This window comes from Lepisma saccharinum, chromosome 1 (genome assembly GCF_977018435.1).
Source record: "Lepisma saccharinum chromosome 1, izLepSacc3.1, whole genome shotgun sequence".
Classification (NCBI taxonomy): Eukaryota; Metazoa; Arthropoda; class Insecta; order Zygentoma; family Lepismatidae; genus Lepisma; species Lepisma saccharinum.
The window spans coordinates 213,541,398-213,567,944 of NC_139229.1; the positions used below are offsets into that span (position 1 = coordinate 213,541,398).

At 40.4% G+C, this 26,547-nt stretch overlaps 1 protein-coding gene across 3 annotated transcripts in view; it reads right to left on the reverse strand.

Moving 5' to 3' along the window:
- Positions 1 to 26,547, reverse strand: part of sfl (N-deacetylase and N-sulfotransferase sfl) — a 491,065-nt gene that overhangs the window by 74,469 nt on the left and 390,049 nt on the right. For all 3 annotated transcript variants that reach the window (XM_083112039.1, XM_083112033.1, XM_083112023.1), the window contains one exon: positions 17,587 to 18,437. In XM_083112039.1, the coding sequence (XP_082968165.1) occupies positions 17,587 to 17,744 (158 nt within the window). In that variant the 5' untranslated portion in view covers positions 17,745 to 18,437. The remainder of the gene's footprint in view (positions 1 to 17,586; positions 18,438 to 26,547) is intronic.

Below are 26,547 nucleotides of genomic sequence, written 5' to 3' on the forward strand. Positions count from 1 at the left end.
TGAAATTTCCTCCACAACGCCGTACCAGCTTCATCAACCTAATAGTTTCGGCTATGTTGTTGTGCGACGTGATAAAATAAATGAGGCATATATATATCGCGGACCAAATGTAATCGAACACTTCCTGGAAAAAATGGTGGAGGAGGTTGAGGTAATTGGCAGCGTACTGCTTACATCAAAACCGATGGCACCTTTAACTGAAAATGAACTTCAAAATTACAATTCCACTGAGGTGTGTCCGGTATGTGATCAAAGTTTCACTGATGAGAACAAAAAAATATTCCACCATGATCATTTCAGCGGAAACTACATAGGTGGAATTTGCAACACGTGCAATCTTAAAATCCAGAAACCTAAATTCATCCCCATATTTTTTCACAACGGAAGCGGATATGATTTTCACCACCTGGTGAGACATCTTGGCTACGATCCGAAACGTATAGGTGTCTTGGCCGAGAATGAAGAACGCTATATTAGTCTCAGCAAGCAAGTGTCGATTCCGGGAACGAAAAATACAATCGAGATGCGCTTCCTGGATTCGTACAGATTTCTCTCTGCCAGCCTGGATGCTTTAGCGAACAAACTCACCGACGATCAATTTACAATAACTAGAGCTAGTTTTCCCAACGTAGACATAGAACTCGTTAGACGTAAAGGGATTTATCCTTACGAATACGTTAGTGATGGTTCTAAATTTAACGACGAAGCTCTTCCACTTCCAAGAGAATTTTACAGCAGACTCAGAGAGAAAGGAATCACGGACGAAGAATACCAACACGCGCAACTCATGTGGGAGAAATTAGAATGTAGGACACTCGGAGACTACCACGACGCATACTTAAAATTAGACGTGACGATACTCGCGGATGTTTTTCAAGCGTTCAGGAAAACGGCAACGAATATTTACAAATTAGATCCAGCGTATTTCTACAGTCTACCGGGATTAGCGTGGTCGGCAATGTTATTCCAGACAAAGGTCAAGCTGGAACTGATATCGGACGTTGACATGTTGCTATTTATCGAAAGAGGGATACGAGGTGGAATGGTGCAATGCGTACAGAGACATGCGAAAGCTAATAACGTACACATGAAAGAAGATTACGATTCAAATCGAGCATCGAATTACATCTTCTACGCCGACGTTAATAATCTCTACGGACATGCCATGGTTCAGAAACTTCCTTACGGGGGATTCGAATGGTTAGATCCCACTTCGATAGATATTATTCATTTCGACGATAGCGAGTGTGGTTTCTTCGCAGAGGTAGATCTCCAATTCTCCGACCACCTGCACGACACGTTTTTGGATTTGCCTCCGACTCCCGAAATCAAATGTCCACCCGACTCGGTTCAAGACAAGCTTTTGTTAACATTGGACCCTAAACAGAGATACGTCGTCCACTACAAGAATCTCCGGTTTTTGATTGAGAAGGGTGTTGAGATAGTAAATGTTAGAAGAATACTAAAGTTTAAACATTCCACGTGGTTAAGACCTTACATAGAAACTAACACGCAACATAGAACAGCTGCCACTTCCGATTTAGACAAGGACTTCTTTAAATTAATGAACAATGCGGTGTACGGAAAGACCATGGAGAATGTTAGAAAGCACGTAGACGTGAAATTAATTTCCGATAAGAATAAATGTCGGAAGTGGATAGCCGATCCTAGATTCAAGTCGAGAAAAATTTACAACGAGAATTTGGCACTTTTCAATCTAGATATAAAATTGATGAAATTCAGAAAACCAATTTACGTTGGCGCAACGGTTCTCGACTTGTCGAAACTTTACATGTTCGAATTTCATTATGCCGTGATGAAACCCTTCTACAATGATAAGATATCACTTTTGTACACGGACACCGACAGCTTCATTTACAGCATACAAACACCTAACCTATATGAAGACATAAAAAATCCTTCCATGCTCGAGTATTTCGATACTTCTGCGTATCCTCAACCCAACAGATTTGGGATTCCGTCTCGTAACAAAAAAGTCCTAGGTAAACTGAAAGATGAATGTAACGGCGATATTATCGTCGAGTTCGCGGGTTTGCGTTCGAAAATGTATGCCATGAGAACAGAGAGTAGCGTCACGAAGAAAGCAAAAGGTGTGGGCAAGAATACGGTGGAGAACAAACTCACCTTCCACGATTACATCGCTTGCCTTTACTCACAATCGACAATACTAAGTATAGAACAAAGAATCCAAAGTGTAGACCACGTGATTACAACAAACAAAGTTAGGAAAGTAGCATTAGATCCGCTTGACGATAAGAGATGTATTTTGTCTTGTGGAATCCACACGTTGCCTTGGGGACACTATCGTTTAGAAATTAGTAAAAATTGTATGCAATGCAATTGAAAAAAAACAAACTTAAATAACTATAACTAAAATAAAAAAACTTTAACTGTCTCAAATTATCACATACACAATAAATAACTAGCAAGGACAATGAATCTCTTTGGTTTCCGAAAGCAAACAATGGAGACTGTACACCGCACGGCAGATCATGAATTTCTACCTTTCATGTTATCTAAACTCAACGGCCTGTTGATCAATCAATTTTCGGAACGCTGCTCTTCTTGCTGGAACAGTGACGATTTCGGATTCGCGACGATCGACATGACGAGGAAACCCAACGACGGAAAATACAGAAACAAAATCAACGACTTTCTAAACGTTGCAACGTTGTGAGAAACGTTTCAACGAACGTTCGTGAAACGTTTCTCACAACGTTGCAACGTTTAGAAAGTCGTTGATTTTGTTTCTGTATTTTCCGTCGTTGGGTTTCCTCGTCATGTCGATCGTCGCGAATCCGAAATCGTCACTGTTCCAGCAAGAAGAGCAGCGTTCCGAAAATTGATTGATCAACAGGCCGTTGAGTTTAGATAACATGAAAGGTAGAAATTCATGATCTGCCGTGCGGTGTACAGTCTCCATTGTTTGCTTTCGGAAACCAAAGAGATTCATTGTCCTTGCTAGTTATTTATTGTGTATGTGATAATTTGAGACAGTTAAAGTTTTTTTATTTTAGTTATAGTTATTTAAGTTTTTTTTTTTTCAATTGCATTGCATACAATTTTTACTAATTTCTAAACGATAGTGTCCCCAAGGCAACGTGTGGATTCCACAAGACAAAATACATCTCTTATCGTCAAGCGGATCTAATGCTACTTTCCTAACTTTGTTTGTTGTAATCACGTGGTCTACACTTTGGATTCTTTGTTCTATACTTAGTATTGTCGATTGTGAGTAAAGGCAAGCGATGTAATCGTGGAAGGTGAGTTTGTTCTCCACCGTATTCTTGCCCACACCTTTTGCTTTCTTCGTGACGCTACTCTCTGTTCTCATGGCATACATTTTCGAACGCAAACCCGCGAACTCGACGATAATATCGCCGTTACATTCATCTTTCAGTTTACCTAGGACTTTTTTGTTACGAGACGGAATCCCAAATCTGTTGGGTTGAGGATACGCAGAAGTATCGAAATACTCGAGCATGGAAGGATTTTTTATGTCTTCATATAGGTTAGGTGTTTGTATGCTGTAAATGAAGCTGTCGGTGTCCGTGTACAAAAGTGATATCTTATCATTGTAGAAGGGTTTCATCACGGCATAATGAAATTCGAACATGTAAAGTTTCGACAAGTCGAGAACCGTTGCGCCAACGTAAATTGGTTTTCTGAATTTCATCAATTTTATATCTAGATTGAAAAGTGCCAAATTCTCGTTGTAAATTTTTCTCGACTTGAATCTAGGATCGGCTATCCACTTCCGACATTTATTCTTATCGGAAATTAATTTCACGTCTACGTGCTTTCTAACATTCTCCATGGTCTTTCCGTACACCGCATTGTTCATTAATTTAAAGAAGTCCTTGTCTAAATCGGAAGTGGCAGCTGTTCTATGTTGCGTGTTAGTTTCTATGTAAGGTCTTAACCACGTGGAATGTTTAAACTTTAGTATTCTTCTAACATTTACTATCTCAACACCCTTCTCAATCAAAAACCGGAGATTCTTGTAGTGGACGACGTATCTCTGTTTAGGGTCCAATGTTAACAAAAGCTTGTCTTGAACCGAGTCGGGTGGACATTTGATTTCGGGAGTCGGAGGCAAATCCAAAAACGTGTCGTGCAGGTGGTCGGAGAATTGGAGATCTACCTCTGCGAAGAAACCACACTCGCTATCGTCGAAATGAATAATATCTATCGAAGTGGGATCTAACCATTCGAATCCCCCGTAAGGAAGTTTCTGAACCATGGCATGTCCGTAGAGATTATTAACATCGGCGTAGAAGATGTAATTCGATGCTCGATTTGAATCGTAATCTTCTTTCATGTGTACGTTATTAGCTTTCGCATGTCTCTGTACGCATTGCACCATTCCACCTCGTATCCCTCTTTCGATAAATAGCAACATGTCAACGTCCGATATCAGTTCCAGCTTGACCTTTGTCTGGAATAACATTGCCGACCACGCTAATCCCGGTAGACTGTAGAAATACGCTGGATCTAATTTGTAAATATTCGTTGCCGTTTTCCTGAACGCTTGAAAAACATCCGCGAGTATCGTCACGTCTAATTTTAAGTATGCGTCGTGGTAGTCTCCGAGTGTCCTACATTCTAATTTCTCCCACATGAGTTGCGCGTGTTGGTATTCTTCGTCCGTGATTCCTTTCTCTCTGAGTCTGCTGTAAAATTCTCTTGGAAGTGGAAGAGCTTCGTCGTTAAATTTAGAACCATCACTAACGTATTCGTAAGGATAAATCCCTTTACGTCTAACGAGTTCTATGTCTACGTTGGGAAAACTAGCTCTAGTTATTGTAAATTGATCGTCGGTGAGTTTGTTCGCTAAAGCATCCAGGCTGGCAGAGAGAAATCTGTACGAATCCAGGAAGCGCATCTCGATTGTATTTTTCGTTCCCGGAATCGACACTTGCTTGCTGAGACTAATATAGCGTTCTTCATTCTCGGCCAAGACACCTATACGTTTCGGATCGTAGCCAAGATGTCTCACCAGGTGGTGAAAATCATATCCGCTTCCGTTGTGAAAAAATATGGGGATGAATTTAGGTTTCTGGATTTTAAGATTGCACGTGTTGCAAATTCCACCTATGTAGTTTCCGCTGAAATGATCATGGTGGAATATTTTTTTGTTCTCATCAGTGAAACTTTGATCACATACCGGACACACCTCAGTGGAATTGTAATTTTGAAGTTCATTTTCAGTTAAAGGTGCCATCGGTTTTGATGTAAGCAGTACGCTGCCAATTACCTCAACCTCCTCCACCATTTTTTCCAGGAAGTGTTCGATTACATTTGGTCCGCGATATATATATGCCTCATTTATTTTATCACGTCGCACAACAACATAGCCGAAACTATTAGGTTGATGAAGCTGGTACGGCGTTGTGGAGGAAATTTCAGGATCCGGCTCACAGTACGAGAGTGGTTTGAGGAACGCCTCGAAATCAGCAACGATGATGGCCGGATGTTCCAACAATGCTTTGTGCATTTTGAATTCTTCGACTTCGTTCGTTTCGGGCATCAACATTCTAGCCGGTCTGTTGTTGCCGCAATAAATTTTATGTTCGGCAAGTTTCTCGATAGCAATTTGACGACTATGAAGATTTTGATGATCACGTCGGTCACGATCGTCGAACGTGGTTAGGCATCTCGGGCAAACTTCGATGCAATGTTCATGCTTGGTTGTTTGACTTTTGACCAAACGTGATAGTGAACGAATTAGCGTGTAGTGATGAACATCCTCGTTTGAAATTAGAAGAAGATTAATCACACGAGCATCGTCATCGTCGATATCGCTTATCTTGACGGGATGCACGAGATATTTATCTGATGTAAAGGAATATACATTAATAGCGATGCGTTTTCCGACACGATTTTCGAACTTTGTTATATCCGACAATGTCACCGGGTATTCGATGCCAGACATTACACTTTCAAACTCGGTCTCGTATTGCTTGTAATAAGAAACCCGTTCTGGATGATTTGACCAATAAACAGGATGCAGTGCAGCCAATATACACCAGAGAAAACACTTGTTATCGCTGTTCTGTATATTTAACACAGCCCTCTTGTGTTGAATGTTCGGTGGAAGAGGAATGTAGCTGGAAGCGCGAAGAGGCGAGAATCGGTTCACGTAAACGGTTAACGTGTGAGGACTTCCACACAGAGACCATCCCGACCCTTTAGCCTCGAAATCGTCATGTTTCTTAACCAGCTCATTGGTAACTTTATAATAGAAGTTGTCTAAATTTTCGACGTCCGCCAAATGAAGAGTCTGGTTTTTTGTACAATGATAAAAAATACTCGTTGTGCCATCAACTTTCTGGTATTCAGAAAACAGAACAACATATACTTTTATAGAGTTGTTTTCAAGTTTATCTTTCAAAATATTTAGTACAGATGTTTTCGTTTCGTCCAAGAAACTTAGAATGTCACGGCCTGGTTCTGACTTAATTGAAAAATCCTGGAGTTGGTCGTTGAATGCAGATCTAATTGGTTTGCGTTCATTAGATAATTTAATTTGCTTGGAAGTGGAAGCTTCTGTATCTGCATTATCGATTTTCCTTTTCAATGTTCCTTGTCCGGTCGATGATTTGCAAATTTTGAGGTGTTTACTTAAATTTGTAATGCTAATCATCTTTCCACATCGAGCACAAGGCTTAGAAGGTAACAAACGATTAATTCTCGAACCTGTTTCGCTACATCTTGCCCTGTGTACCGATAAATTGTTCCTTGAGATTAGCTTCCCACAAGTAACACATTCAGTTTTATCATTTTTACGATTGAAACTGGTGGTGGATGCCATTGGTTTCTCCAAAATCACAGAAATCAAAAAGTCAAGTATATAGCGATAGAATTTTCAGGTATGTTATTTATATAGAATTTCTTGGAGTGATTACAAAACTCAAAAATTCAATCTACTGTAAATAGAATTTCAGGTATGTTATTTATATAGAATTTCTTGTGTGCGAATACAAAAACTCAAAATACGCCTTGGAGATTTCAACCAATCCACTTTACTAGATTGGGGAAACTTTAACTATTATTATTTGGAACCTTAAACCTTTTTTGGTGACATAGAGTACGCGTAGAGAGGTTGGGTTTAGTGTGTCGGTCGAGTCTCGGTGTCCTCTGTCCTCCCATACCAAAATAAACATAGATCGTCATGGAACAAAAAAAATGTTCCGAAAATTTTCTAAGTCCAGCGTTAAAAAAATCTTAAATTGCAAATATCTCGAAAATAGTAAGAGTTATCGAAAAAATATATCGAAAAACATCCTCATACATCATCATTAGATGCCCCCTGTCGATTTTGGAGGTGTAGAATACGTATACCAAGTTTTGGTGGTCCTGGGGTCAAGAGGTAAGAAGTTAGCCCACCCACCTCCAAAACTTTGATCACTCGTAAGTTTTGAACAAATAGTCGTAGAGAGGTCGGGTTTAGTGCGTCGGTCGAGTCTCGGTGTCCTCTGTCCTCCCATACCAAAAAAAACATATGTCGTCATGGAACCAAATTTGACCCCTCTGTCGAAAAATTTTCCAAGTCCAGCGTTAAATTGCTAATGTCTCGAAAAACAGTGAGAGAGAGAAATAGTGCAAAAATCCTCCCCGTTGACCCTTTTGTCGATATTGGTGATGCAGAGTACGTGTACAAAGTTTTTTTTTTTTTTAGAGGTCCTGGGTCAAGAGAGGGCCAATTGCCAAAATATTTTTTTCATCGCTCGTAACTTTCGAAAAGATGGTCATAGAGAGCTGGGATTTCTTGCATTAGCATCGTCCAGGTGTCCTCTGTCCTCCCATACCAAAATAAACACATCACAATACAGAAATAATGAGAGGCGCGCGCGCGCGTGTGTGTGTCTGTGTGTATGGCACATCGTTCCCCCGAGAGAGAGGTTTACAAAGGTCACGATATACGGAGTTGGAAAATTACGATATGGCGCATTCGCCCACCACTGTTGCCAGCCACAGGTCTCTCTCTCTCTCTAGCCCTTGCCAAGTAAAAAAAAAGGGTGTAGGTAGGAGTTGGCAACACTGCGAGAAAATAGAGCTCATGCCTTTCAAGAGAAAACCATTAAGGCGAGCTCCACCGAGTTCCACTTTCTGACGTTGAACCCGTGCAGTGTTGCCATCCACCCATCCCTCTCTCTTTTACGGCAGTGCGCGTTTGTTGCCGGCTCTCCTTGCCCAGTGTGTGTAGGTTGGCAAAAATTGCTTTATGCACTGTAAGGCAAGCCTCAAGCAAAGTTGCCGGCTCCTTGCTTTAGGTTAGGTTAGACCAAGAAAGGCTGTGGGTGGGTGTTGGCAGCTGTCGGTTGTTTAACTCTTCCCCCTCTCTCTTTTTTTTGTAAAAGACCATGGTAAAAGTACCAGTAGGTTGGCAAAAATTGCTTTATGCACTGTAAGGCAAGCCTCAAGGAAGGTTGCCAGCTCCCTGCTTTAGGTTAGGTTAGACCAAAAAAAGGCTGTAGGTGGGTGTTGGCAGCTGTCGGTTGTTTAACTCTTCCCTCTCTCTCTCTTTTTTTTGTAAAAGGCCATGGCAAAAGTACCAGAAGGTTGGCAACCTTGCTTTATGCACTGTAAGGCAAGCCTCAAGCAGTGTTGCCAGCTCCTTGCTTTAGATTAGGTTAGACCAAAAAAAAAACCTTGGTGATTTTTTTCGAGTAAGATGTTGGCAACACTGCTTGAGGCTTGCCTTACAAGAGCAAGCCATTAAGAAGCCTCAAGCAAGGTTGCCAGCTCCTTGTTTTAGGTTAGGTTATACCCAAAAAACAAAAACCTTGGTGATTTTTTCGAGTGAGGAGTTGGTAACACTGCGAGCTCCACCGAGCTCCACTTTCGGTTGGTGAACCCGTGCACCTGCACTACTAGTTATCTTGGAAACGGTAAGACTTAGAAAAAATCTGTTTGCGAATTCGTCATGTACACCTATATGTAAGTAAAATGTGAATAGAACCTATGTTAGGAAATCCAAAATGGCGACCGGAAGTGGGATTATCTTGGAAACGGTAAGACTTAGGAAAAATCTGTTTGCGAATTCGTCATGTACACCTATACGTAAGAAAAAATGTGAATAGAACCTATGTTCAGAAATCCAAAATGGCGACCGGAAGTAAGGTTATCTTGGAAACAGTAAGACTTAGGACAAATCTGTTTGCGAATTCATCACGTACGCCTATATGTAAGTAAAATATGAATAGAATCTATGCTCGGAAATCCAAAATGGCGACCGGAAGTGTGGTTATCTTGGAAACTGTAAGACTTAGGAAAAATCTGTTTGCGAATTCGACAACTGCAAGATCAAGAACGTTTATCTGAAGAATAGCAGGAACGAAGTGTTCCCGCGCGAGAATTACAACCTCGACATGACCAAAAATGATTATCTAAAACTTTACAAAGCTTACACCGCTTACAAGAGAGTAACAGAGAGAAACATAGACATGTACTACGCGCCCAGCGAATTCATAACACACAGACCCATGTTCGTCATCAACACCTCAAAAAAAAGCAGGTCATGGTCAACGATCGCACCAACATAAAAGATCGTCTGCGAGTTCTATAGTCCATTGCCCGAGAATACCGTGTGCAGCGTCATCCTGATCGCAGAGAAGTCTTTCGCGTACAACATGAAGAACAAGAGGGTGACGGAACAGTTTTTTTAAAAAAAAATCGTAAAAAATTGTCACATACTAAAAAAATCAACACATTTCTTAGGTTATATAAAATATAATGTAAGTTAGTTCGGTGCGCAAATAAAAAAAAATGATAGGTTAAGTTATATCACTAAAGATCGTAAAAAAATCGTAAGATAGGTTAAGTTCTATCACGTAAAACCATTAAGGCATACCTCACCGAGCCTCACTTCGAGGCGAAACGTGGGGAGAAAGTGAGTTTTTGAGGTTTTGGTGAACCTTAATTAATAAAAATAAGTTTTTGAGGTTTTGGTAAACCCCAATTGGTCAAAGTGAGTTTTTGATGTTTTGGTGCTGTTTTCTTCGCTGTAAAACATCGTCAGCGCAATAAATAAGGCGCGAAACGTGGAGAGAAAATAAGTTTTTGAGGTTTTTTTTTATCCTCACTTGATGTTTGTCAATTCTCTATTTGGGTCTACTCTAAAGTAGGTCAAAGCACGTAGAGGCTCTCGTGTAGTTTAGCACAAAAAAAATAAATAGGTTAAGTTATATCACGTAAGATCGTGGTATACCTACCAAATGTGACATCGACAAAAAAAGGAAATTTTACTAAAACATCGCCAAACGCTAAAACATCGCCAAACGCTAAAACATCAACAAAAAATTGTCAAAATATATCAAAAACTGATATTCAATTGATAAAAAAAAGGCTACAAATGCATACCTACCAAGTACGAGTGGGAAGAAAAACGAAAAAAAATAATGCTGTAAAAATGCATTGAAAATTGTACTAAAAACATCGATAAACGCTAAAACGTCGACAAAAAATTGTCAAAATATATCAAAAAGTGGTAAAACAAAAAAATACCTACAAAGTACGGCGTTGAAACGCCCCAATTACACTACTCGTGTATGCAAATGCATGTTTGCCCTGGATTGGGGAACTGGTTGCTGGCTCTGTGAGGTCTGCCCCGGGACTTCAGGGAGCAACTGCCTTACATCCGAGAACTGCTGGCAGATTTTCAACGTTACCCCCACCCCCTGCATCCGCCGACCGAGTAAACCAGAATTTCCTTTTGCACGTTCATTTGCTTCCTGTTCTCTCGGAGGTATTTGCTGCTAGAGTATGGGAGGTCACATCAAACACCAGAACGCAGGATTACTTCCCATCAAGGGTGCCCCAAAGGGGAAGGGGGGCCAGAGGGGGCACTTTACCCTCTGAGATTTCTGGAAAGAGATCATGTAATTCGAAAGGTGAAGTTGCAACTATACTTTACTACAAATAATATTGTTTTCTGTGATGTACAGCATGCACGTTACAGCAATTAATTGCTATGTCCAACGAAACAACGTCGAGAACGTTTTACCAGACATTAAAATCACATTGACTACCATAGCTAGAAGTGTTGGGGTGGGATTTGGAAGGGAAATTTTATAGTCGCGACGTTCGGGACTGAAATAAAGCGACATTTCCTGACGAGGTGAAAATCTCGAATTTTACACACAACTTTACAATAAAGGGATTGTTTTTGCAGTTCTGTAATAAAAACTGTTAACTTCAGGAAATACCAGTCACTTATAGTGCAGAAAATATAAAGAATTAACCACTTTTAAACGCAATACTTTACAATTTATTGAATATTCGGGATCCGGAGAAGTTGGGAAATCATTGGGATCAATTTCAAACTCGTCAAAAATGCCAAAGTATTCATATTTTCAATGAAATTTAAATTTATTGATAAATAATAATAATAAACAGTAAAATTAAATCTTAAAAAATAAAAAAGTAAATCTTACTCTGTCCCCCGGGAAAAAATCCTGCGTGCGCCCTTGCTTCCCATTGCAACACGGCGTTACCAAAAGGATGTAAACACTAGATCAACAGATGGCATGCCTAGCCATTAATCCATTACATGTTGAATAAACCAAGACCTGAACATCCGAGTGTAAAAGCACAGACTAGCAATTAGAAGAAAAACGAGTGTCAAAAATATGGCATGCCGCTTTATACTTCGTAATCTGCTGTGATTGCAATGTTTCGTTTCAATCACTGCAACACGTAACACAAATCTTGTCAATCAATTATTTCTAAAGCAGTGTGACACAATGAAAATACGGTTCTGTTTTAACTGCAGCAAAAGGTTTAACTTGCAGTGTCAAGTATGTCTATTTTCATAACACTTCCCTCTCACACACACATTAGGACAATATTTAGCAACCACGGGCATGAAAATATGCACTGTTTCTATTTTCTGAATAACTTGCCGAGTTTGTTTGTTCATAGGTTTTTCTTTCTAACAATAAAAAAGGGAGAGGAAGAACGAGAATGCTAGAAGAAAGGAAATAAAGATAAAGGGGAGAAAAGAGCTTGATCCCTTTTCCCTATCTCATTTATACTTTCTTCCGCTACTGCGCTCAAAAGGGAAGCTTTTCCAACAGCAAAAAAGACGGGAATGGGGATAGCCCGAAAGGGGGGCAAAACATCACAATTACAGGCCGCTCCTCTATCCTTTCATTCTCTCTAATCCATTACGTAGCTGTGAAGTGGACAAAATGAGAAAAGTCTGCATTCTACAAATATGTATGTGTTTATATGGCCATCTATTCCAATGAGAAAAGGTTGCAATTTGAACGAACAAAGAAGCGTTCATTGCGTATTTCGATGTCCAAGAATGAATGCAACGACGTTTACTGCAAACCAGTAGCTCCAAATGACCTCAACCCATGTCAAAACACACTCCATTCTTCAGTGGTGAGAAGAGAGACAGATGAGGTCTGACGTGCCGCCATACGATTACGTAACTACATTACGTCATTGGCCTTAGGTTCGGAACCCCTGGATTTCATGAATACCAATGCGAAGAAGTCCAAAAGGGAGGGGGGGGTTACATCTTGATAACCCCTACCTTTCCGGAAAAGGTGTTGTTCAAGCAAAAAATTAAATACCAACGTCGGCCTTGAACAGGTGAGAAACAAAAACAACCTATCTCTACCAAAAGTTACTATACTGCTGTCATTTCCAAACTGCGCTTCAAGGTCACGGCATCGTCTCCCCACGCAGTCGCCTGTTCCCCTCCAAACAAAACGTTCTGCCTGTTCATTGGGTTCTGCACGAGGAATGCATAGGAGTGGGAGAGAGGAAGAGGGAAACGTGGAGCTGGGTGGATGTCCTTGAACCGCACATTCGAACTGAAAAAAATATAATATCCTACACAAATATACCGAGAACAGAGGCATGCATAGGTATCTTAAGATATACGGGAATATCCCTACCTCTTGACTGATTGATTTGGTTTATTCTACTTCGCCTTTCTGCCACTTTTGTCTAACCGCTATGATGAGGACACTCACTCATGCCCAGGCCGAGATTTAAACCCGGGAACCCTGCCATCGCAGTGCGCTGTGCTAACCACTACGCCACGGAGATGGGCATTCCTACCTATTGAACGTTAAGTAACGGTCAAGACATACTTTTTACGGTTCGATGGCTAAATATGTGAATGTAAAGTACTCAGAAATGCACACTAATGGGCCACAAACACACACCTACACACGTGGAGTGGAATACGTACGTATTCTCTACCAAATAGTCCATTGTCATGTTCATTCTCTTCGTTATTCAATTTGAGGTTCAAGAATTGAATGAAAACGGCAACGAATAAGTCGACAAGTGCGTCAGCATCAATACAACTCCATTCCTGAAAACAGTGATTTGGCATATTGCCTGGTAATATTTCTGCAGCCCACTGTACAAACTTCAATCATATGCACTTCCCTTCACTGCCTATACTGCTTATTAAAGTAAAGCAAAAAATGATTCAGCATTCCAGATACTGAAGTCTCACTACATCCTGAAGAATGACGTCATGGCGATGGCCACGGATGTGTGTGTTCTTCATGTGATGTCTTATATGCGATTTCTCTGACAACCTTCACAACGTAGGCATTTGCAAACTCATAAGACAAAGGCACGGGCTTGGACCCCCCCCCCCTTTCCAATCAGCACTGATTATGTGACCGCATTTAACTTAATCGCTGCCTTTCTTGCAGACAGCACACTCTCATAACTGAAACTCAGTAAAGATGAATTCCACCATTTACTTCTCACTCCCCTCCGATGATTCTGGTTTCGCCCTCCCCTCCCCATCAAGCTTTCGTCGCGATTAATTCAAAGAGGTGGAACGTCGAAATTGAATCATCAAATACGCACAAATCGGTCCGTCAGAGATCTCCCCTCGCCGCCCCACCCCCTTTACAATCGTCTTCTTGTTATTTATATTTCAACCATTTTCAACTGAATATCTCTTACTGGAGTGTTATTTTTATGTGGCATACACACCCATGAATACCGTTTTGCGTGTTCAAGCCTGATGTGTTGAATGTTTTATTATTCATAACAAGTTTGCAGTGCTATTCGCGATTAAAATTATCCGATATGCCATCTGGTGAGATTATCAGGAACTACTGTATGTAGGACACTGTGCAGTGTTGAAGTCGTTCAAAGCATGGGGAATGTGAAAAAGAGTGACGTCTACTGTTCAGCTTTCGGTTCTAAATAATTGTATGGGTCAGAACAAGTTTAAAGTTTCCATGTGTTTCCAGCCCGTGGAATCAACAATATGAAATTTGTAAATGAATCTGGGAAAACAGAATTGATTGGCAGAAGACTGAAATGCGGTAAGGAAATTACAAAGAATGCTAGAGTCTGCGCACTTTTATTTTCTGAAAGATGATTATATATTGCCATGAAAGTAAAGTTTTAAATTGTACTTTATAAATACTTTTGTTTCGAAAAGTCATGAAGCGTCTTGCCCAATGCATTCAAATAAACAAAGTAAGCTATTATGTATGCAATTTGGAACAGGTACAAGTCGATTACGTGCGAAGATGATAATAGTTTGAGAATGAATTAATGCCTTAAATGTAACCAGAACAAGAAAGTGGACATGCTAATATTGCTGCTTCACTCAATCAGTACGATGTCCATTTTCACTATTTCAGTGAAATTGTGAATTCTTCTTTATTATTATTAACCCAGCCTGCCTCTTTGGAGGGAAAACTGCAACGATATGTTTGCAATTTCTCCTGTCCCAGCTTTTCAAGTACAAGGCAATTGCTTTATTTTCGAATAATTTCCGAGAACCCCAGTTACAACATGAGGTTCAGATGTTGCAGCACTGCTTTGAAGAACCAGTATGTGTACTGTTTCGTCTGAGTTTTCTGTATTATTTTTGCCTATCATAATTAAATGCTTCGTTCTCAGCACAGCTACACCTTTGTTATAGTTTCTGGTATTCACATCGTTTTCGCAATATTCAAAAATATCGCGTAATTTCAACGTTTCTTCAACAACAGCCATAACCACACGTTACTACTAACTGAACGTAAACTAAGGATGTATCCCACCTACAGCGGCCATATTGCAAGCGACACTAGCGCTCAAGTGGTAATTTTAATAGCGAATTTGATGCAGAGATATTTATCTGCAGGTTTGCAATACGCCACTCTGTAACTAAAGGGCACATATGTTCCTTTTTCAAGAAAAATGCGAAACCCTAACGTGACGTATTTGCCTGCACTACCTTAGAATAAAGTAGACTCTTAAAAGACATAATTTTGCCAACATATTGGGCATCAACAACCTATGACAACTGAACGAGTTCCGCTGTGAAGCTGTTACGTTCACTTACGTCTTCAACCCCCTCGTCCCGCCCCTTCTCCCGGGTGTGACAAACAAATATCAGTGAACTTTCAGGAAGACCAACAGCTTGTAACCAATAGCAACAGCTGCACAGGAAGCCTGTTATGTAATGTTTAGTTTTCGAAAGCTGTGTGTAATCAAATGTCAATATTGACCGGTCTCCAGTTTCGATTTATCTTATCATTTTTTGCTTGACGCTGAAACTGCGCAGTTATTGAATGTCCTCTTTATGAATGATTTACAATATCGTCAATTATCAGTATTAAAATGTGTCAGTTCTTTCAGATGGAGAATGTACTTACCCAGCTCTTTCACTGTAACAGTGTTGATGCAGCTTTCCTTGACAAGGTGGTAAAAGAGTACTGAGAGGAAGGTCTATGCTGTCTGATCCGGACTGAAGATAAGGAATGGTCCCATTCATGAAAACGTTGTTGGTATTTTAAATAAAAGTTATTTAGCTTAATAGTGACTGAAATACAACTGCCACGTAAGGGGAATACATATAATGTACAATACATCAGGAGGCCTGTTCAATGTTCGAGTGCATTTCGACCAAATTAAAATAAATGTGCACTAAATGTAGGTATTGCTTATTATGGGTCAATGAACAAAAGGAAAAGTACTGTCTCCTGCACCAATCGATTGTATAATGAGCAAATGCAATGTGTCATCAGTTGTTGCATATGTGCATTCTGAAAGGGGTAAGTTGCTGTCGCATGTGGCACTGCGCTCGTTCAAGAATGTAAGTGAACTGTACGGTATATAATACCTTAGGGCTTAGAAGATAGAAAGCTGTGGTTGGTCGGGATAGTGTTTTCTTTAATAATGTGGAAATTGTTTAAAAGATTTGGTGGAATTTACAAATCGAGAAATAAATAGTCAACTTTATGAGATTATTTTAATACGGAAATGACGTGTGCTTGGATACACAACTTCTTCACTTTTGATCCTTGATACTACAAGGTGTCTCAAAGAGATGGGAAATTTTGAAACGGAGGTACAGAGAAGAGAATAAATAGTTGTAAGAGATTTAATCACGGAAATGAATAGTACACATGTCGCTCATTGCATACATTACATGTCGCTGAAGAGATGGTAGGTTTATGTCTTGAAGATAACGTCCAGTAGATGACGACAATATCTGCACAAACATTACTGCAGTCGTCGAGGGACATCCTACCTAGCTCAACGTAACATGTCCACAGGAATCTGAGCGATTCTTCGGTTATAGCAGGATAAAAACATTAAGTCGCAACATATTTAAAAAATAATCCAAGTCATACTTCACCGTTACAAACTAGTCATAAAATTTATGGTTATTATTTCTTTGTTGCGAGTACTTGCTAATCTTTATTTATAAAACTACTGATGTACCCTCTCACCTTTTCATACGAGTACGACCAGTCCCGGGTTCCATCACCAGTGCGGGATTCAAAATTTTATGCTGGCCCAGCATCTTAACAACAATTGCGGAGTTAATTGAAAGCAATAGCCGCGGACTGCGGTCTAGAAAACTATAAGATAGTGGCGATGGTGCCACTGATCCAAAAGCAAATTGCTACATTATAATGATCATGGGGAGAGGATTTCTGATTTTTCCAATAGGCGTAGATTATGTGTGTGTTTATATATATATATCTTTTCTCAGTCCCTGTGGAGGCACATAGTGGTTCGGATCCCACTTTAAACTGTAAGTCTAGTCCCGATTAGCCTTACTGTGCATAAAGTGGACTTAAAATACCAACTCAATCAATCAATATTTTGTCACTTCTCTAATTCGAGTGACTATCTTGAAAATAATGGTCCGAGTTTACAAAAGTGTGTTACAGTGGAAGGAAATGTGGTTTATGGCGCCCAGCTTGGGGCAATACTTTAAGTAACACGAGCGTTCTTTGATTTAAAGAAGAATAGCAGCGTAGTTTTCTCTCTCTCAAGGGAAGGTGCGAAAAAGTAAGTTCCTGTAGAGAAAGTCATCGCGTGGGCCTGTTGTTGCCAAATATTGTAGGGTATGAGATAATTTTGTTATTTGGGCGCCAACTTGTGTTTGTCGCCGATCGTATAAATCCCCCCGCCCCAAAAAGGAGTTGCACCTTGGCAATGGCGCTTCAGTCCTACCACTCAGGTAGGTCTCAGACTCCAGGTTACAACTCTACAAAATACTCATAGTGCCATATAAACAAAACATAAAATGTCAAATATCACTATTATTCGAAAAAGACTCACCTGGAAAGGGGGCTGTTAGCCACGTAGTGTGTATAATACAAGATGCTGAACAAGCTGGTTAGCAGAAGACCGAGGATACATCTTTTCACAGTCCCATGCTTTACACGGCAGTTACGATTCACATTTGGCTTGAGAGGTTTGCAGGGAAAGTCTGGCATCTTGACAGGAACACTACAAAATGTAATTTGTAGCAAATATCTCCAACAACACTCACTCACACGAAATATATATATACATATAATCACACGCACAGACACCTCAATATGAGATGCGTAAGAAAAATGGCTTTACTGGTATGAAACAAGCTCAGCACTGGGCTAACAAGTGTTGCAACTTGCGTTATATATTCTTTTATTGTGATCACTTGATTCTCATTTATATGTACACACACGCACACACGTCAATACACACTGGACACGGAAAAAACACGCACTCTTCTTCTTAAAGTTTCTCTCATTCACTTGAAAGAACTAATGGCCCGTTCGTCGAAAACGACGTGAACACGCACTAAAGGATGGGATGCAAAGTTTCTTCACGCGCGAAGCTGCCTAGTTACCTGTCTATCTTCCCATCAGTTCGCCATTTGCTGTGTTTCCAAATGCCAAGGCTTATGGCCATCTTGTCACCAGTGGGGGAAGAATGTCTCTCCCACTTTGAACACCACAAAGCATCACGGAGAAAAAATCTCTCGGAGACGCTCTCCAGGCGCCTACATCTCCAACACGTTGCTCGTTGACGTAATTAACAGGGGGGTTTCTTTTTCAAACAGCCAACTTCTCTTGTCTCGGAGGGGAGGCACGCTGCATGCCTCTGCACTCAACAGCAACACCCATTACGACGAACACGAGAACCTAGAAAAAAGAGAAACAATAAATTAAGTACCATGATGCATCGTGTCTTCTTAAGTAGGGAATAAATTGTGCTATAATTTAAGTGATTCTAAATCATACTAGAAAAAAGGTGTTCGAAATTTGCAACTTAGAAGAAAATTTTAATTATTAGGACATCGAATGAATGAGTTTGAGGTACTTAAGTGTACTTTATATACAGGAATGCTAATTGGAACTGAACCTACAGTATAAAGTGGAATCCGAACCACTTGTGCCTCTACCGGGTATCGAACCCGAGACGCCTTCATGACAAGGTCACGGCGTTACCAGTACGCCATCTGGGAGGGCTATTAGGAAATCGAGATAGGCAATGACAGGAGTGTGACAATTCCATATATAACTTTGAAATATAATTTCATACAAATATGTACCATTTCAAGAACACTGCAATCGTTCAATGTGATCAGGGCAAGAAGGACCGTATTATCATTCTACATACAATCGACTCTAAAGTTGTGTAAAAATTCTAAATCTACAATATGGTTAGGAGAAAACATATTACGCAGGCTCTTAAAAACTGTCAGTGGCAACGCTTGGGTATCGAAACTGGAATGGGGTGGGGGTGGAGAACTGTTTACTGTCTCTTGTTATAAGATCCATCAACCCATCTGAAACTCTCGCGTGGCGGCAATGGCGCTAGTGTCGCTAGTTAAAGTTACGGGGAAGCCTCTGGTTCGCATATTTTCCGAGATTTCAGAAAGCTTGGTGGATCCAGGGCCGGCTCTACCGTACGTGCAACACATGCATTTGCACAGGGCGGCAAGCTCAAGAGGGCGGCAAAATGTATAAAAAATGGAAGATGCCTTATTTGAGGCAGTTTGGTCTTCTTGAGGCGGAGAAAATTCAAATTAAATCCTTTTGTATATTCAGTATACAGCAGAGTAACTGCGAAAGAAAGCGGTACCGAAAGATTATATTAGTTTTTCTCTTACAAAAGCAGCTATTATTGTTTTGTCTGTGAAAATGGTAAGCAACGTCTACTGTGCGTGTGCGGTGCCAAGTCACAACGCTATCTATTGTTTGATCGCGCGCCAGCCGGCCAGTCCTCCGCCCCCGCCCCTTGTTATCGAGGTTTGGACTGACGTGTCGCATTCCGTAGTCGGAAATACAGCTGCATTGTTCACTTTGACGTGTTGATCGCGACAGGTGGTGATGATAGGTATTGCCGAATCGCGCAAGACGCAATAGTAAGTACGAATATCGGCTGTTTTTGTCGTTGCTGGTTGCACCTCATTTACGAACTTGACGGTGTAAGGATAGTGCAGTTAGTGTATGTCGTGTGCGAGAATGCACGCGCTTTTGAGCGTGACAATGTATTGAGAGACTTGTGTATTTGTCCTGTCATTAAAACAACTGGTTTGTCAAGTCGTCGTAAGATATTTAAAAATTACTTGTTGCATTTGTAATTGTAAACTAACACGAACCCCACGGAGAATTAAACTGGCCGTTAGTCCAGACGCCAGAGCATCGCTAGTCTGCAAAATGCAGTCCAGGGTGTATACTAAGTAGAAGGGAGGTTGACATTTGGGTGTTCTCACAGTCACCCCTTACAATCATCACTTATACAGACATTTGTTTAAAGATAAAATACGAGTTAGATCAGAAACTTGTAAATAAAGAAGTTTGAGATCTATTTTAGGTGTCTATTATCATCCTCATCCCAGCAATAATAACAAATTTTCAGTTAGGGTCAGGGAAACTACCAATCTGAAAGAACAGACTTTTGTCGCTCCAGGATTAAAAGTTTTCGCGGACGCCCTTGAACAGTGAAAGTTTCCTCATTTCACGGTTGTGTTCCTTCGTGCAGCTAGAATGAGTTAACTGTTGGACCGAAGAGTCTGTCACATAATGGAGTAACGCTACATAATTATCCATATTGGTCCAACTGTCCGCGGGAATCAGCAAACAATGTCACCTGAATTAATTGCCGATTTGTCCATGTTGTCGACGCTGTGTTATATCAAGAACTGCAAAAGCCAGATCGGCGTGTGTGCCACTCAATATTTGCAGTAAACCTTGTATTTAATTCTGCAATTGCAAAGTTAATCTTGTATACGTATAACGTGTAGGTGTAGTTGTTGTATTTTATTAACGTTTTCTTCCTTTTTTCTTTCTTACAGATTTCTCCACAGATCATTGTATACTAAGATAAATATACTATATTTAAAAAATGAATCATTGAAATTACATTAATTAGAGTAAACATGTAATGAGCGTTTGTTAGTACTTTAAAAACAATAACTCCGCAAACAGCAAATATATTTTTGAAACTGTGTACCAAGTGAAAAAAAGGTAAAAAAAAAGGTAAAGTGCTCCCCTTTGCATAGCACCACGCCATGAAGGCGTATAGGGGGTGTGGGGGTAACGCCCCACACTTTCTTGGTCCGGTCGTGAGTAGGGGTGATGTGATCAGCATCACGCCCCTGACCGCCTTTACCCCCTAGGGTTTCCCCCAGGTACCCATGTTATTCGACGCTGGGTGGGCGCCGGGGCCGCTTCCATCGTTAGAAAAGTTCCCGGATTTGAACCGGCCGGGGATCGAACCCGGGACCTTCAGCATGGTAGTCAGGCGCGTTACCGACTGAGCCACCGCGGCCACAAAAAGAAAAAAAGTGTTAAAAATGTGTCACGTTATCTGATACGTATTTCATGTGAACTTCAGTTCCCAGGAAGATTTCTTTAAAGATACAAGCATGTTACAAGCACGAGAAAAGGAGGCACACCTTTCTTTTTGTCGTAAGACACGATTGGTCACTACTTTGTGAAAAATGCACTTGAAACAGGATACAAGGTGCAATTTCCCACTGGATTTTATCCAAGGTTGAAGCAGCAGGAAAATACTCTTCAGAACAAGCTTGATTCTTAAGTTGTTAGAAATAATTACATCAAGAAATGCATGTTGCCGAATAGCGTAGAAAGGATGGTCAAAATGGATAAACAGCGACCTATTTAAACAATCCTCTTCATACCCTCAACGAATTCATGAAATAAACATTAAAGTATTTACTACTCCCTCTGTCCCATAATTATAGTCCGGTATGCCAAAATGGTGACTTTTTATTTATGTTCTTTTGGATACTTGATCGGCCAATTTGTACTGATCCTTGAGTAATAACGTTGTATGACTCATTCCCGTGTTTAATTTTCTTCTTCTGTATACACCAATGTCACAGTTTGCCTATCGGACAATTATTATGCGACAACAAACAAAATTGTACCGGACAATAATTATGGGACTAACTAACTTCCTAGCCTTCTTAAACCCGAAGGTTCATGGCTGCAGCAACACAGGTCTTCCATCTTTCCCTATCTTGAGCAAGTTCTATATACTCTTTTCCATCCCTACCGATTTCCCTTAGGTCCATAATTATGGGACAGAGGGAGTATTAAAATAGATGAGATTTCTTTCAAATATTGTCGACATTAGAAAATATCCACGAATTCTCATTAGCATTATTTTAATTTATTAGGTACAGCTATGAAAATCGCATACTGATACTGATACAGATCGCCGACTTCACATGTTCACCATTTATCATGTATAACTGGGAGTAGAAGAGTAAAATAGAAGCCAGAAAAAATTATGTATGATATTTATATATGAGGTGAATTGACACTCACAAATAACCATGCCGGGTTTCGAACCCGGGAGCCCTGGCGGCGTAGCGCGATGTGCTAACCACTCCGCCACGGAGACCGGCTCATCGTGCCAGAGATTCGATAAAATAAAACGTCAAGTTGGATCTTTTACGAGAGGGAAACTGACAAGGGGAACCCTACATGCAGGGACTTGATACGGAACGCATAAAAGACCACCGCAAACCATCCATATAACACGATAGACTCTCCATGGAGAGTATCGCATCTGAAAAATATCGGGAGCCAATAAAACGAACCAATGAGCATCACACAACCGGCAGCACAGAGGCATCAGCGGAACCAATTTTTCTCCGGAACTGGTACCACTATATATATATATATATATATATATATATATATATATATATATATATGAATCAGGATATTGGGATTAGAATCACGGCTATTACTGACGTAACGCCTACTTCTTTCCAATATCTAGCCATGCACTCAGAGAATGAAGGATCCGTACCAGTGTTGCCACAACTAGAACACGATTTCACTTTCTTTCTCAAAAATCCATTTTTCATGCTAATTTTCCCACCATACTAGAAAAAATTGAAATCACGATCACAAAGCTATATTAATAATAATATGAGCCATCAAGCCATTACTTCACAAAAAAAAACCTGATTTGTCTGAAAGAACAAGACGCGTTTGTTTATGGCTTTTGGTAACCATAAACAAACAATTCGGTATCCTTTAATAAATTTGGTAACTGTAAACAAATATGCACGATTACTAAAAGAATAAAGTTCTGGTGAACAAAAGTTTGTTTGGAGCCTATTTAAACAAAGATCTGGTTTCTAAGAACTTTTTTGTTGTTGTTGTTTCTCTCTGTGTTTTAGTGTTTTACGAAAATGAAAAAAAAAACATTGTGTGGTGGTATACTTGTAACCGTAGTAGGATAATAAATAAATATAATCAATTTACAGAAACAGTGGGATTGATGAATAAATGAAAATACGGGGAAAATTAAGATTACCGATATCACATTGTACACTCCCGTTCAGATAAAGTGGCACATCTTACAACTGTTAAACCATAAAAATTGTGCCACTTTATATGAACAGGAGTGTACACATTTTACGGAATATGAAATTTTTATGACAATTAACATTAGATTCATACTATTTAGGAGCCGCAATGGTGAAGTCTGTTGGAAGACCTTGGTACGTTTCACGGAGGGGATGACCTAAGGTCGAAACTTGTCCAGCCTTGTCCCTGCATAAGGCGGCTCTGGCGTTCATCCGGCCTGAAATAAATGGATGTCTGGTGGCATTCCTTGGGAAAGCGGCAGGAGCGTTCAAAAAATGGCCTAGATTAAGAATGTGTGAAGCCCTACTTCTAGAACCGACTACAAGTGTCTCCTTGGGACGGTGCAACTTGCACGGGGAACTTATCTTGCCTCAGACACAATCTGGCTTTTTACAATAATTTGAAATTCAGAAAATATAACACATTGTTCCCAAAGTTTACAAAAAAATTAAATTATAGTTCAATTTAGCTGAAAAATTATGCGACGAAAACAAAAATGTTTTACACATTTCAAAAAAGCTTAAATCTAATCGTGAAACTGAGGTCTTCAAATTTCACTGCAAATTTTACATTTAAAAAAAAATCCCTTTCACCTCAATTTTTCCTTCGGCAGGGAAATTTCCCTTCATGTGGCAACACTGTTCCGAGCTTACAGTTCGACACACAATCGATGGTCGCCATGGAAACCTTTCAGACGTTTTTACACGGACACTGCGGATTGGTTGGCTTCGCTGCCCAGTCAGAATGGAGAAACGAAATTACAGGCAACGCGGACGATTTCGAATCAATCCGTCTCGTATCTGGGAGCGGGATATTCCTTTGCCTGGATGCGTAGATCACAGGGCTCTCAAGAGCTAAAGAAAAGGGAAGGGAGGGGCGAGCTCCTGGCATTTAAGGTGTGCACTGTGCCAGAATAACAAGAATATGAGAGGAAGTCGAATAGGAAAAGAGAGGCAGGGGATTCGAAAAATGCGCGCATGCATGTTCGAGTGCTTTCGAAAAGGCAAGCCACGGTGGTCATTCGAAAGAACGTATAATTGGTTGAAGAAAGTGCTTCTACTAGTGCTCGTACTTCTACGAAAGGGTCTTTTGAAGAATTCCTGCTCTCGTGCTGGAAAACTACAGGCTCGAATTTGCATTTGGAGCTCAAAATCCGGATTTAAAATTATCCGTTTCGGATGCAACGGATAATCCGAATATCCTGATAGTCCGGATATCCGGATAATGAGACTAATACGGTTATTCCTGATACCAGAGTATTCAGATAATTTGTGTATTGAGATCGTTATTTCCTTTTTATAGGTCAGTAAGTTATTCTGGTAAGAATTGTGTTTGGAATTAAGGAAATCATTATAAAATAAAAATCGGACACCAAGCTGATGTGACTGACCCTGTGGCCGAGTGGTTAGCACATAGCGCTGCGATGCCAAGGGACCCGGGTTCGAATCCCGCTCGGGCTTGGTTGTTTGTGAATGTCCCTTCATCAATTTCATCACGCATCCCCACCTTTGCAAATTAGCCCAGAGGCACAAAACGCGAAGTGAAATAAACTATATCAATCAATAAATCAAACCAAACTGATGTGTCTTTTTTAATTTTTTTTTACGGCGGAAATTTTGAACATTTATACTGAACTTAGTAATGCTAAGATCTGTTTCAGGCAAAAAAGTTAAAACATTTAAAAATATATGCGCATTGGATGAACGAATTGTAGGACAAACAAAATAATATACGGAGAGCCATTAAATCGTATAAATGATAAAACTTTATGGATAATACACACATTCAGGTATTTCGGATATCCGCACATTTCCGATAATCCAAATATCCGGATATTTGTCATTAGAACATCCGTTTAATTCGGGTAATCCGAATATAAAAATATCCGATATTGAAATTCGGATGGAAAGTTATCGGATATCCGGAAAAAATATTCGGATTTCGCCATTCCTAGTACGAACCGTTGCAAATTGAGCGACTGCGGGTATAGACTCCTTAGCCAGTAGTTTTGCGAGAGAGAGCCACGTAATATTCGAACTTTGTTGCAGTAGCGATGCGATAAAAGAAAATGCGAGGGGGCATACGCTCTCGCGAGTTCAAAAGCTAATACCAAATATTGTATATTGTAATAATAATGCCAAGGCTCACGCATATCCAAATGGGTAGAGCTCTCGCCTTTTGTGCAAATGCTCCCAGTTGGAGCTCCAAAAGGTCCAAAGATCGCGAGGACAATTGGGGAGCTACTTGGAAGTAGCGGGCTCCGGTCACGGAAGCCGGAAAACAGCGGCGATGGGACTCAACGCGCTGACCAGTGCATCTCAACGAAAAAGCCGCTGGGTCGTGTAATGAGGCCATTACATACCATATGTTTTTCATCTAACAGCTTCCGGGTTCGAATCGCGGCCTGGGCATGGGCATTCATTGTGTTTCTTCATAATATCATCAAACATCATCATCTTTGCAATTGGCTAAAAGTGGCAGAAAAGCGAAGCAAAGTAAACCCAACCAATCAGGAAAGAATAAACCAATGAGGCAATCAATTCTTCTAACAAATAACGCACCGTCGCTTTTCTGGTGATGAACGTGGCCCACTTTTGCCTACCTAAACGGGAATGAAAATCAAAATGCTAGATAATAATAATAACAATACTTACACGTATTTTAGAACAGACGAATGGAGGATAATGTACTGTGCGGAAAAAAAGGAGAAAAATCATTCTGTGAGAAGAGAATCCCAACCCATTTTATTTCAAGACTCAACCTTTCGCAGGAAAAAAAGTGATGCTAGCCGTTTTCTGGAACTCAAAAGGGCCTGTATGGAGCATTACCTGGAAAAGGGGTCTACAGTTACCAGCTGTAGTGAAATGCTGGCCAACAAACTGACAATTCACACTAAACGCCGAGGCCTATTGTCGAAGCAAGTGTTAATGTCATTAACACGATAATGCACACCCACATACAGCCGCCCACACAGTTCAAACCCTTGAAAATTTAGGTTTGGAGATACTGGAACACCCTGCACACAGTCCAGATCTCGCTCCTTCGGACCGTTCAAAACATGCTACAGTCAAAGAAGTGTAGGAAATGGTGCACAAATGGCTGCGCGACCGGCCGAACACCTTCTTCAATGGAATAAGCAAGCTTGTAGACCGCTGGTAGAAGTGAATCTGCCAGGTCAGATTTGAAAAATTCGGGAGATTGTTCCTTGGGAAACGAGAAGATCTGCTACAAAATCCGATGATCTAATAGTAGCGGATGAACGGCGCTGGAGTGGCGCGCATTGTTTACGGTGTAAACGTCACAGATGCTTTTGTAACAATGGTGCTAAACCCAGCACCCTGTGTTTGGCGAACATATACCGAAGATCTCCATTTCACTCCATTTCAGGAGTGGA